The sequence below is a fragment of the Lagopus leucura genome, unplaced genomic scaffold, assembly GCF_019238085.1.
Source record: "Lagopus leucura isolate 7727_CA_CO unplaced genomic scaffold, USGS_WTPT01 Super-Scaffold_100001, whole genome shotgun sequence".
Lineage (NCBI taxonomy): Eukaryota > Metazoa > Chordata > Aves > Galliformes > Phasianidae > Lagopus > Lagopus leucura.
In genome coordinates this window covers 4,263,937-4,277,935 of record NW_024962262.1, presented here as the reverse complement: position 1 = coordinate 4,277,935, position 13,999 = coordinate 4,263,937, and the positions used below count along the sequence as shown (strand labels likewise).

Sequence of the window (13,999 nt, the reverse complement as noted above, 5' to 3'; positions counted from 1 at the left end):
TGTTCAGGGTTCCTTAGTGAATAAAACATGGGAAATGGTGAATGGGAGTAGAAGAGGTTCTGCCTGTGTAAATACCACCTTTTAAAAGCTTGTGTGTTCTGATTCCTAAAGGGATGGTAAATGGTAGAAAGATGTGTACTGAAATAGAAAAGTCTCTGTCCTGCAGCTGTATTTCAGTAAGGACCCAGTAAACTCTCACAAATATCAATGGCATGCCTGTTTTTTACTGCAGCCTCCCACATAAAATGAACCAGCTGATATCTGCTGGCCTCCTAAGAGCCCTTGGCCTGAAGCAGGGGGGGATTAAACAAACAAGCTGTTACAGCAGAGAACCCTGACAATACAACACCTCCTTTAATATAAAGTGCCAGGGGTGAGAAGATAGGTAATGTATTTTTTTTTTTCTTTTTAAAGAACCAATGAGCAAACCTCCAAACCTCAAAATCCAAGACTCAAAATGTAATTATGTTTTTAAAGCAAAACTTTGCAAAATCTTCTTTTTTTCTGACTCAGTTTTTCCATTTCTGGAACTGACAATACTGAGTTGCTGATACTCAGCATTATGCATGGAAGGATTTCCAGTAATAAAGCAGTATTGATACTAGACAGTGCATGTTGTTGAGTATACTGTGCAAATGGCTAATTTGTCTCCTCCTTGGCCTGAGAAATGCAAAGGGAGACATGCACAAGCCATCAAAGGATAGGGACAGATGGGTTCAGAGAGAATTGGAGCTGGACCATTTTGCTTAAGGAGAAATACTCTGCAGTTTGGCTGGAGGAATGTGGTTTTTATGGTACTTCTAAAATGATTTGGAGCAGTCACAAGAATCCCGGACGCTAAAGTCTAATGTATTAGACTTTAGACTAATTGACATTAGACTATGTATATACTAATGTATGTGTTGAGGTAGCCTTGTTTTAGTGATTTTTCAAAATAAATTCCGTAGTTTTTGAAATGATGTAATATTCAAACCTGACAGTATAGAAAATGCCATAATGTCATGGTGAAGTCAATCTCCCTGCAGCAGCCAGCACATACACTTGTCGTACCTACCGCATCTGTCAAGGACAAGTCTTGCAAAACTTCTAGTTACAGTACAAGAGTTTAGATAAGGCTTTTTGCCTCTGAAAAGAAATGATGTGACAAAGTTAAGCAGTCTGATTATATTTTCATATAATCCTTTATTATCTTCTGTCCAAAAAACGTAGCTCGGGCATACAAATCCAAAGATGGACTTCATGTGTTGTGCATCAGCAGCCAAGTTCAAAAAGACCTGATGGCCTTTTTTAGAGAGCATGAGGTACAATTTTTTTACCTGGGGAAATGTAGTTCTTCTCTGTCGGATGAACATTTGGCAGAAGTCATACCCCCCAGTGCATAACATGATGTTATGGTGTGGAATACTGATGACCAAAAATCACAAAACCATGACAGCCACTTTCCATTTTAAAAAATAAAATACTGTAACTTGCACTGTAACTTCATCCAGAACAGTTTTAGGCAGGTGTTACCATCATAATGCATTTCAACTGCAGTTGAGCCTTTGAAGTAAGATGCTGAAATTGGGAATGGCTATGGTAGCTCTGAGGTTGCATAGAGCTAACGGAACTCAGGGCAAACAGCAGCCAGCATCCTGCTGGGACCCTTCTGGGCTGGGCAGTCCAGTGCTTTGAGCTTTCCTACCTGTGGGTATGCTAACACAGCAGTCTGTTTTCCCATCTTGCCAGCCTGGATCGGGTTTGGGTAGAGATAAGTCAGTTGTGTGCTCTATAGTAGGGCACCAAGAATGCAGGCTGCCCTAGTCAGCTGGCAAGCTCTTAGCATTTTTGGTAGAAAAAACTGGCTACAGCAAAGTACTCAGCAAAGTACAAACAGATACAATATGTTTTGCTCACAGATTCATCTGTGTAGGGAGCAGATAATGTTCTCAAACGTTGTTCTCAGATGTTTTCCTCATGTATTATGCAACACTTCCCTAATGAAAGCTAGATAAGAGCAAATAAAATTGTGAGTGTCTTCCTCTCCTGAGGAAAAAACACTTATTGTAGCTAGCAGTGTCCTCTGTGATTTCCTGTCATTGTCTTGCTCATGAATATTTGACGCCCTCTACTTGATGATCCCTTACCAGCCATAGCTGTGCTCTTTGCCAGGTGATGTTCTGGCTTTCTGCTCCACCAGCCTGCAGCCCAACAGACCCCTCGTGTCTGAATCTGGTTTTGCATTGGTGTAAACAAAACTCTGCTCTGCAATAGGTAGCGTTATGTTGGTGTGGTGGAGAGACAAAACTAACAGAGCAGGGAACTGCTGGAGTGGCCCCTGAGCAGAGCCCAACAGTGCCCTGTGGCATACCAGAGCCAGCTTCAGCTGCCCCAAAAGGGACCCACTGCTGGGCAGAGCTGAGGCGTGAGCTATTCTGGTTGTACCTGTGGGAGAGCAGATTGAAGAGAGGGAAAAACTGCACAACAGCAGCTGGGAGAGGGGGATGAGAAATAGGAGAGAAGCAGCCCAGCAGCCCCAAAGGTCAATGCAGAAGGAAGACGAGAGGTGCTCCAGGTGCAGAGCAGCAGATCCCTGCAGTCCAGGAGAGGCCCACCGTGGGGCAGGTTGTCCCCTTGCAGCCCACGGGCACCATGTTGAGCAGATCTCCACATGCATCAGCGTGAGGTGCTCCACAGAGAAATGTCCCGGAAGGCATATGCAGTATTGGAAAGGTAGCTTAAGATATGATGTAGTAAGCCAAATCCTAGCCGTCTCACAGGGCTGCCCTGTGAAGCTTTAAGTATGATGCTGATGCTTTGTTTTCTTGTCCCCATCCAAAATGCAAGTGAATGGTCTGGAGGGGAGCAGGGAAAGACCCTGGAAAGCTGCTATAGGGACCACAGAAGTATATGTGACTCAAAAGAAGGGCATAGACTTATGGGGTACTATGGGTGAAAGAAAGGAAAACTACTTTCCTTCTTTAAAAGCAAGGGACTTTTATTACCTGAAGTAGTAGCTGAATGGACTTTTATTAACCTTTTCATTTGAGATCCAGAAAACACTGGCATCCTGTTCAGAGGCAAGGAAAAGTAAGTTTAACAAAAACGAATTCCTTTTTTGTAACTGCGAAGATGAATCAATCTCATAACCTCTAACACTGCAGATAGCAGCTCCAAAGGGAACATAAGTTGAATTCTACTGTGTCTTTTTACTAGCATTTCACTTGAAAAAATCCGTGCTTTGAAACCTGGTATGGAAGGGTCAGAGCCCAGTAGCAGGTGGATGGTTATTTCGAGTGCAGGAATTGGGGCAATGTCAAATTCTCCTTTTTGCTGAAACATATTAGAATGTTCCAGGGAAAGCCACAGTAGTCTTCTTGTGTGGTTATACGCAGACACAGACTGCACACTCTCCTCCTGAGAATCCATTGCAGAGCAATTTGAAAGTGCAAAACATGTATTTCACAGACTACCAAGAGGATCGCTTTAATCAGCTTTGAGACCTGCTAATGCTGTAGAGATCTTTGAAGGACTACTGCTGTTTTTGTCTTCATGCAGCTGATGCAAGACAGAATGAACATCATGCCCTTGTGTCATCGCTGGAGGAGATGCATCTCCATAGGTAACTGTACAATGGGCAGCTGCTTTTGTGCATTATATGGAACTGTGGGGGGACAGAATGAACAACAGCAGCTTTGGGAATGCTTTAGAGCTAAAGGTCAGTATGTATTCAGTAAATCTTTCTAATCTTTCATTGGCTGGAAGCCAATGTCACAGGCCTTGCAGCTTCTAGCAGAAGCATCAGAATACAGATAGCTTTAAATCAGCAGTGTATAAAGGGGAAAATATTTCTCTGTCTTCTTTAAATTGTTCTCTTAGAAATCAAGATCAGCTGTGCTTGCAGCTGATATGCTTAAAGCCATTAGTAAATTGTTTTAGGAACAGATGAATTACAGAAAGAAGAAAAGCACTTGTGTGCTAGAATACTAATAGAATTACAATGTGCCAAAGGTATTTTTAGCTTCAACCAATATCAATACAGAGAAAAATACCTCAAAGGTGGGAGGAGGAGAGACTGCAGCTGTTCTCTTGTAAGATTAGTTGTGACTGCCAGTTGTGCTAAGAAGATTTCTGTGTCCATTTCTGCAGTATTTTTGTAATCACTTAATAGATGCTCTGCACTTGGTAGCATGGCCCACAAATAGGATTAGTGGTTATGGCAATCTAACATGGCATTGTAGCACTTTTGTTGGGTATAGAATCTTCCTTGGTTTGTGAGATTATTCAGAGGAGAGATGCTTATTCTTTTTCGATCTCTCGGAATCCATTTTTCATTTAACCTCTGCTACCTCATGTTCACTCTTTAATTTGCCTTAGCAATCAAATTTCTGAAAAAAAACAACCACTCCAGGATCTGCAAATGATGGTACTGAAAGAAAGTTGTAGAATTACTTCTGAGCATTTTAAAGTGCAGTGGATTCAGTGTTATGGATAGTAAGATTTTGAACTGAAAATTCAAAAGAAACTTGGTAAGGTTCATCTAAGAGGCTGAAAGTCCATGCAGAATGGATTCAGGATGTGTTTTTATGTGTATGCACAGTGGAATCTGCATTTTGATTGGTACCTTGCATGTAAAATGCTTCCAAGTTTTGTTAAAGGATCTCTAAATCCGGTGTTCTCCTAACTGTCTCAAATGCAGGCAGTTTGCATTCAGTGTATTCTAATGTTTACAAATGACTTTTGAGCTTGACTGACAGCAGGCCATGCCAGTTCAGAGGTATTTTAAAGAAGAAAAAGAATGAGCTGAGCAGTATTGGATGAGCAGAAACAGAATTCCCCAAAGTCTCCAAATTCTGTAACCGCCAAACAAGAAGCATCAGTGTTTGGTGTTTCAGCTTCTGACAGACTCTTGGGTGAGTTGGAAAAAGGAAATAACATAAAAAATGTTTCTTTGTTACTATTAGGATACATGCGCTTTATAACCAATTCTCCTTCAAAGCCACCTTTTTGGTGCTTTTTATGGGGTTTGTTTAAGTTGTCATCAAGTTCTTCAAACTATCAGCACAAACTTCTTGTAGAATCTTTAACTCAGTCTTAGTGCCTTTCCATTACTTACTAAGTTGTTGGATACCCAGAGTGTACGGGTCTTGGATTCAACTCTTCAAATTACCTACAGGTTTGAGAGAAGCCAAGTTTTAGAACCAGCTCTTAGAAGACCAATTGCACTTGAAGATGTTTTGGGCTTGGGACTGAGGAGTTTCAGCACCAGCTTGGGAGATTCCTCTGTCTTACTGGAGTTGCAGAGCTTATTATGTATTTAAATTTCTGGTGATGAAGAGTAGTTGCTGATGCAAGTATTCACTCTTTGTCATGGTATTAAATCTCACTTATCTGTTGCAAGAGACCCATAGACCATTAACAGACACAGTATTGTCTACTAGAAAAAAATGTTGAAGCTCAGGTTATGATGACAAGCTGCTAGCAACTACGTGAGTGAGCTTGGAGAACAACTGAAGGATGAGTGGAATAGAGCCAGGGTCTAGAAAAGCCGTTGTTGTCCAATGCAGTACAGGATCTTAAACAACACTGGTATGAGTTATTAGTGCTCCACTGATCTGCTCCTGGACTGTGTTTATTCTGAAATTGTGGTCATAACAATAAGTGACTGCACAGAGTTAAGTTTTTTCCACTGAAAGATGTGAGCTTATGTGGTGTCTGTAGTTTGTTTTTCTTCTAACTTTTCTTAACTTATCGGTGATACAGGTGCAGCTATGGAATTTAGCTGACAGCTGTGGCTATGAAGCAAGAGGCAGAATAAGAATAGATTGCATTCGTCCCTTCTGCAGCTTTATTAGCTCAGCGTTATCAGCAGGAGCTGCCTGGTTTTGACATTAAGTGAGCAGGTACAAAATGACTTGGGAGATGGAGAACAGCTATTTTAGGCAAAGTGTTATTCCTCTTGTGGCCTCATCAAGGTTGCATGCAAAGACTGTTGCAGGGAACAAACATCAGGCCTTTATTTTGCCATCCAAAGCAGCAAAAGAAAAAGAGGCCTTACCTCAGACTGCAGGCAATCTTTTCCTTTCCCTTGTCTAATTATTCTACCTTTTTTTTTTCTTCTTTTGATTAATGTCTTATTCACTAGAAGAATTTTATTGGGTGGACTTTCTTCTTATCCTTTTCCTCAGTAAGAGCTCTGTCTGTTGATATATCTGTTACCTGTACGTGATCATGCATCTGAGTTTTCTCCATATAGTTGTTGCTAAGCTGTACTGCTGCAGTAGTTTGATTCTAGTTGCTGCTGCTTAATTCTTAATTCTAGTTTTCTGCTAGGAATTTGTTCTGTCAATAGTGACAACACTTGGCTTCATCATTCAACAGGATTTGGTCACATGCATCAAAATTCAGGCTCCAGCTGTCTCTGCTTGCAGCATGTAATTCCATTCACTATCTGACTGAGCCTGCTGTTCAAGACAAGCTATGTTTCTTGCCTCTAACTCTTCAGGAGTTAAGAACTGGCAAATTTGTCATACTTGGATTGACTGGTATGTGCAAGCTCTTCTTTCAGCTTCACTGAGCTCTGTTTATAGCAGGAGTCTTTGCACTGTTTCCTGAATGGCAGTGTTAAGCATTCATACTGTATTATTTATGTTCTTGATGACTGGATTAATGTCTGTTTAAGACTGACACGTGCTGTCAGCTTCATGTAGCTCTCTAGTTTCAGTGTAAGCAAACCCAAGCTACTGACCACTCACCTGACTTCTGGCTTTGAGTGATTACATGAAATTGTTCAAGAAATTGGTCTCACAGAAGAAGGTTGACAGGTGACTTCTTTCCAGCATGACAGCTTCTCTTGCAGAGCAGTACACTGTCCACTGTTTTAGACAGCCCTTTGGTTTTAAGTAACTTCTGAAATACTGAACATTGTCAAATTGGTTAACTTCCCTGCCCAACAGTACCCTTCTTTGTCTTTGTTAATTTTGTTAGTCTACCTGCATTGTATAGCTATGCAGAGAACAGAGATGTTACAGAGCTGCTGGCTATTTAATTTCCTTTGCAATGCCTGGGTCAACTTGATTGATGACAACTCTTTTCCTGCATCTTGGATTTCAGAAAATAAGCTTCCTTTGCTCAATCATGTTCTGTCATGTCTCTAAAGCTTTATTTACTCTTAATATCCTTCTGGGGACCCTGTGTTCATCTGATTCTCAATTTTGTTGTTGGTCTGCATCTAGCACTGAAGAAAATTCCTGTCTTAAAATCTGATTTTTCTGCTGTGCATAAAATATTTTTCATCCTTTCTGTGCATCTTTAAAACATCTTCAAAGGTATAGATGTGGTTTTGTCTTCTGACTTGAACAGATAGGTTATTGAAATGTTTAAACCCCAGCATTCCAAGTTTAGCTTGTAATAGAACCATTCCATAGCAGTCACAGCTTTTTTGACTCTAATGCAGAATTTTAACCACTATAACTCTTGCTGCTGACAAATAGGAATTTGGATTAATTAAAGAATAAATGTCTAATCTGATGTTTTGCTCAATTCAGCATGCTCAGTGAGAATCTGCTGGAACAAGAAAGTATTGAAAACAAAACAGCTTAAGAGAAATGTAGAGAATATACCTACCAGTTTTAGCGTCAGAACTGAGTTCACTTCCAACTTGTCTATTTCATATTCTCACCAGCCAGGAAAAATAAATACCTTCCCCAGAACTGTTTCACTGTATGTAGTGCTGCTTCTGTTTTACTGCATGAACTGCTAATCTGAGTGGGAGTAATCACCCAATCTCTGCGATGTAATGCAGACAATACAAATAGACCATTTTGTTAGGGTTGCATGATGGGAGCCTCTTATCCTATTAGTGTAACAGTTGTGTGGTTTCTAATGCTTGGAATGATGGAGATGAAGGGAAAACTTTCTGTTCCCTTAAATGCTTAAACAAGCATTTCCTGATTATACTCTGAAGCTTGCGTACTTATGTTCCCTCATTTACTGAACATGTTGTAGCTAGCACACAGCAGTTTGCAGAACTTGTCACGGCCTTCTTGTTGCTCTAGGCTGAAGTGCTGAATGTTAGGCCTCCAGTCTAAAAGACTTTAACTGCTTCTGCATAGCCCTTACACTGGCAGGACTGATGCCATTGCCTCTTTAGCCTGACCCTTTGCCCTTTAGCCTGATCAGACAGTACTGGAGCAGAAGAGTAGTGTTAGTGAAGTTCTAAGCTAAAATACTCAAGGATTTTCTGCTTTTTTCTACTCACCATTTGTATTCTTGCAGGAATTTTGTTATATTACGTATAAAGGATTGCTTTTTACTAAATGGCCTCAACAAAAGTTGTGTAGGACCCCAAGGCAACACCCCTGGGAGAACTGTGGAAATGTATCCTATGCTTCTCTGATTTATATCTGCCTATTAAAACTTAGGCAATTCCAAGTCATTGTGTCTACAGTAACTTCAGGTAGAGCAACTCTTGCATAATTCCTGGGAGAAGTGAGTGGTGATTTGCAATTATATTAACTTCAAGGCTGTTTTTATGAACCCTGATACTTGTCTGCAAATGTCTAACCACACCTTATTTTACAGAACACTTCTCTAATAACAAAGAAGGGAAGCATGTTTCAAGTGACTTCTGATGATGTGAGAACTAGGAAGGAAAGGGCTCCACTGTAAGTTACTCAGAACTTTCTTTCTCAGACTCTTCTATATAGTATTACATTACTGAATGCTGTAGAAGCTTTCTCATTTTCAGAAAATAAGGCCTTAATGCTTATCATCAAGTTGTCACATGAACTGGTTATAAGTCATGGTCAAAAGATCACAATCCTGGTGGGAATCAAGCTTTCATGGAAGACTGGGCAGCTGAAGTGCCCTACAACTCCTCCTAGGGCGTGCTGTGCTCAGGCTGTTTGAACTCTTACCTTTAAGCATTTTCAGATTCCCTGTTAAGTGCATTGCAGTGGAACAGTGAATGGAGTTTATGAAACAGTGCAAGAAGGGAGTGTGTTTTGGATAAAAGCAACTTGCTTCAACAAGGGGTCTGAAGCTTGGCTATGTAAGAGGTTGTGGACAATTGTCAGCTACAGAACTTCTCATTTAGTGTCATCTTTAGCACTCAGTGAATAGTTTGTGAAACTAACTGTGTGAAAGAGAAGTTCATCAAGAAAGTGACGGTAACTCAGAGCCTGGAATGGCTTGTGAAGAACCAATTTCATTTCACTGCAAGCAGAATCCCAACCTATCTGACACCTCTTGAAATATGTCTTACAGTTTCAAATATTCAATTTGCATCTCCTTTCTCTGAGGCTTAGCCTGTAACAGTACCACTTCATGTTCTGTTGGAGGCTCTTGGTAAGATTGTTTGCTTTTATTTATTTTATTTATTTTTCTTGGAGAAAAAGTGTGTTTCAGCTGTCTCTAAATTGAAAACCACTAAGTAATACGTTTGAGGTGACACAAGCAGCTGTGTCTGGTTGTTTGATGTTGGGCCTGTGACTGACAAAGCAAAGAATCATGGAGCAACAAAGGCTAGATAGGATCTCTGGAGCCTGTAGTCCCACTCTGCTCAAGCAGGATCAGTTTCTTTAGTTCAGTGTTTTCATTTACTAGATCCTAGTCCTGCAGTGTGTGTGAAAGCCATAAGATTATTCTTGGCTGTCACACTTAGCATTACTTAAGTTCCAAGCCTGACTCAGTGAAGACTTTCTGGTAAGTGCCATTGCAAACCTGCTGTTCCTCATAGTTTGTGATTCTGTTATAAGCACTTGATGGAGTGCTCCATTACTCTGTTAACACTTTTTCTTAAAAATGGAACGTATTAGTAAAGCAATCAGGCACCTCTCCAAGATAGAAGACAGAGGTAGTAACAATGATCTACTTCAAGGGAAAACAAGTGCATTGCAGTGAGTTCTCTTGTGACCTGCGATGGTTGGCAAGCTTCATAAGTGACTGATCTATGTATTTAAAAAAATATTAATAAATTAAAGAAACAAACTGCCAAATTCAGAACACTTTATTTACTCAGAGAACTTACAATTAATAATGAGCAGACATTAAGGAGATAGATATGTGTGGGAAAGACCACATTTGCAGGTCCAGTGAAGCAAGATTATTATGTTTTACTGAACTGTTTTTCAAGTGATAATAACTGCAGTGTGAAGTTGTCTGGATAAATCAGGCATGATGTCCTAATGATGAGAGAAAACTATAAAATAAGGGTTTTTTGGTATTTTGTCAGGCTTTAGCCCTTACTTTTTTTAGAAAATTGATTACATAGTGTGAAATAAGAGCTCTAAAAACCATGCTTTACGAAAGGGTGTTTAAAACTCTACTTTTCCTTGTGGAACTCTGAAAGCACAGTGGGAAATAATATTAGACTCCTGCTGTAGGTGCCTCAGGTCTCGATATTGAGGCCAGATGTATTAGGCACTGTTCAAATTCCACTGAGATCTCAGTTCTGTTAAAAATGACAAGTAATGAGTGTTTTCCTGTATAATCATGGTGCTTTAGTAGCTCTTTGGTACCTTCACATGTACCTGTGGGGAGTCTGGCTCACTAGTATCTCATAATGTTTTTTTGTTTGGTTGATTCTTTAATTTACCTTTTATGATTTCTGCTTTACATAAATAGATCAAGACTCCATCAAGGTTTATTTCCTGAATAGAAGTGGGAATAATCACTTAATGGCATATTTTGATTTTGGTCAATGACAACTTTTGGCCAAGTACTAAAATTCTTCTTTCTCTTTTCCCTGAATTGCACACTCACAGGCTGAGAGCAATGTGGTGACACTGGGAATGGATTTCCACGATTTCTGGATGGGGAAAAACTGGCAGGATGACTGGGAGGACTGACAGAGGAACTCAAGAGTAACTAGTTGAGCTGAAGTGCTCAAGCAGTGAAAAGAGTAGCAATGTTTAAATGCTGAAGTAATACTGGATTATTCTTGCAGAATCTGCTTCTTTCTATCAAGTTATCTTGACTTGACAGATTACACACAGACAGATGTAAACTGTTTTGTATTCAGGATGCAAATGCAAAATGATACACGTTTAGGATCAATGTAATGAGAATATCCAAAACCTTCTGTAGTTAACCATACCAACTAGACAGGCTGTGATGGTCAATGTTCTATCATTAATGTGTTCTGCTCTAGTTTTTCCCCCATATAAATTGGGTTGCAGTGCTGCAAGATCTTGAAGAAATAAAAGAAAATGTAGATCCCACGGGACAAAAATCTTCCCTGAGTGCTAAGTTGGTCAGCCCTGAAGCAAAATTAATGAACCTGATGACTTTGGATACAAAGAAGTAAACATTGCTGAAAAAGAGCTGCACCCCTGTAGAAGTTGATCAAACCTGCATGGTCTGTATCCACACCTTTTCTCAACCAGTGAACAGAAGTGAACTTGTTTTCACCTTTTTGAAGCGAGTCTGTGCATGGTCTGGTTCCCTTGAGGAAGATGCCCTCTGAAGGTGGTGTTGCTTCTGGCACTGCTGTTCACCAGGAACCCTTCAGAAGCTTAGGGCTCCTTAATCTTTCTGAATGTGAGGAATGAAAGCTTGTACAGCCAGTACATAGGTCACTATCTGCAGGCTTCTGGCTATGATCTGCTTAGAAACAGGGAAGGGAGGTGGAAGGCATTCCTGCTGGGCAGGATTAGTGGGTAATCTTCCAAAATGAGGCTTATTCCACTAAGAATTGAAGCAGCTGATTTGAACCACTTTCAAAAATGCAAACCCTCTTAGCACAGCTGCTTATACAAGCTCACAACCTGGCTTTGAAGTCTTCTGCTATACCTGAAGAATGAGGTTTATGAATTTGTCTTTGGAGCATCTCTCTTGGCAATAGAATGGTCAGGAAAATAGTACGTGAAGTAAACCTAAGTGCCTTTGAATTTGGTCATCTGTCAGTTATTCCTAAATGTTACAGCACAGCTTTGTGATAGTTGATAGTGAAGAAAACTGGTGAACAGGAAGATTTCAAGAGTCAGAGGGAGTGAGATGGAAAAAAAAACTTGTTTGTAACAAGTAATGTCATCAGGGGGAGGGAAAATGTTTTTAATTGTATGCTTGCACAATTATAATTGTGCTTCTGTTCAGGAGCTTGACAAGGAAAACAGATGAAAGCTGCTTCCTTGCACTTAATGCTCTTAAGGGTACTGCCCTTTGATCTCCACTCAGTTACACAACATGGAATCAGTGGGAAAGAACAGCAAGTCTCCAGTACTGCTCTTAGCTCTGTTTTTCTGCAGAGTAAAATGTTCAGGAAGATTGAGTGATCCTTTGTGTTGTGGCAAGTTTCTTCAGACTGAGTAACCTGATACAGTATTATAATGGCATTATCTTGCATGATACACAGTCTTACATATTTTATTTCAGGTATTTGTTCATGAAGTACGCACATACAGCTTATTTTTGCTGTCTGAGTTAGTGTCAGATGTAAGCAAAGGCAATCAATTCATTAGACCTCACAAGGTTCGGTTTAATATATCCAAAATACGAATTTACAACGTGCAACACTTGTGTTGGGCAAGAGATGGTATTGTTGAAAGCATATTAGTTTAATTACACAGTGGCTTCATTGGCCAGGTATGAGAACTGTGAAATTTTTTTTGGTACTGACATGTGTTGTAAAAACAAGGGGTAATGTTGCCCTCTAGTGCTTAAAGTTTAGAGGTTGTAGAGCCAGTTTGCCGTGACAATAAAATTATCAATAGTCTGGAAAGGCTGGGGCGGAGGAATAGAATATCAGCCTAGACTGGTTTAGTTCTTACATACACACACACAAAGACAAGGCATATACCAGTAGTGTGTGAGAACTTAAGGGCTGTAGTAGGGCTGCTGTTTTTCCCTCAAGCTGTAGTTAAGAAGGACACAATTAAATTTCAGGGGCACTCTCTGTACTGAGTTCTTTTAAGGCACTGTTGGATCTAATCAGTTTGTTGCAGGTTGATACTAGCATAAATCAGAAATAGCTGCTGGATTTGGCTTTAACACTGATTAATACTGAGAAATAAGTATTGTATCTTTGAAAAATCATATAAACAACAACAACAAAAAAACATTTTTAGAGGATTATTGTGATCTTATTCTTGTGCATAGAGCCACCTTTGCTAGATTGTAAATCTGTGGCTTGTTATGCTGCTTATCCAGTGTTTGCAGCTCAAGTAACACAGCATCTCCATGGCTCAGAATGGAAGGGGAAAGCTGAAATACATCCCTGCCTCAGTAATATGTTGAGGCTTGGCAGAGAAATAGCTAGTTATTTTCCCTGTATCTGTGTTGGCTTCCTCTTAGCGCAAAGTGAAACGGCGCTTCGCATAGGCAAGTTGGAGTTAAATTATTTTCAAGTCTAAGAACTCATCTTTGAAACTGTGAGCATAAAGCTTTTGGTCTCTTCAGTCCAAGTCGAGGTGTGGTGTTGGGGAAGGAGCCCTCTGGCCAGTGGTCTGTCTGTGGTGTCACTTGGGGGAAGAAGCTGTGGGTGAACTTCTCCCACCCCCGTGGGCCTCAGCGAGGTCCGTGTGCGTGGTTCTTTGCCTTGGGCTGCGCCGGGCAGGGGCGTGCGGCACGAGGGGCACAGATGGGCAGCACCGAGGCCCGGAGCGGCGGTGTGCCCGTGCCTCCCGCCCCCTCCCGTTGGCCCCGCGCCGGTGCCTGGCGGTCTCCGGCAGCCGCGGGGTTGCGGGGCCCGATCCCGGGGCGAAGAGCGGCCGCGGGGCGGGGCCCCTCCCGCTGTTCGAGGCTGGCGGGCCGCACCGCTGCCAGCTGGCTGCTGCGGGCCCGTGCCCCCTCCCCGGCCCTGCATTATTTATCAGCCGCCGCCGTGGTAACCGGCGGGGAGGTGCTCTCGCGGGCGAAGCCGCGGCTCGGCCCGGCCTTTCTCCTCCCTCAGGCGCGGCCCCGGCGGGAGCTGCCGGCCCGGGGTACCGAGGCTGCGGTGGGTGCGGCGGAGCGGGCGGGCGGGCGGGCGGGCGGGATGGATGGATGGATGGATGGATGGATGGATGGATGGATGGATGGA

General features: G+C 41.6%; 1 protein-coding gene across 3 annotated transcripts in view; it reads left to right on the top strand.

Moving 5' to 3' along the window:
- The window catches only part of ATP8A2 (ATPase phospholipid transporting 8A2), a 314,007-nt gene that overhangs the window by 20,770 nt on the left and 279,238 nt on the right, over positions 1–13,999 (top strand). Inside the window, exon 2 of one of the 3 annotated variants that reach the window (XM_042868034.1) lies at positions 3,448–3,601. The exons of 1 other annotated variant lie outside the window; for it this stretch is intronic. In XM_042868034.1, coding sequence (XP_042723968.1) covers positions 3,532–3,601 — 70 coding nt within the window. In that variant the 5' untranslated portion in view covers positions 3,448–3,531. The remainder of the gene's footprint in view (positions 1–3,447; positions 3,602–13,999) is intronic. One more of the 3 variants, XM_042868036.1, reaches the window with a different exon arrangement.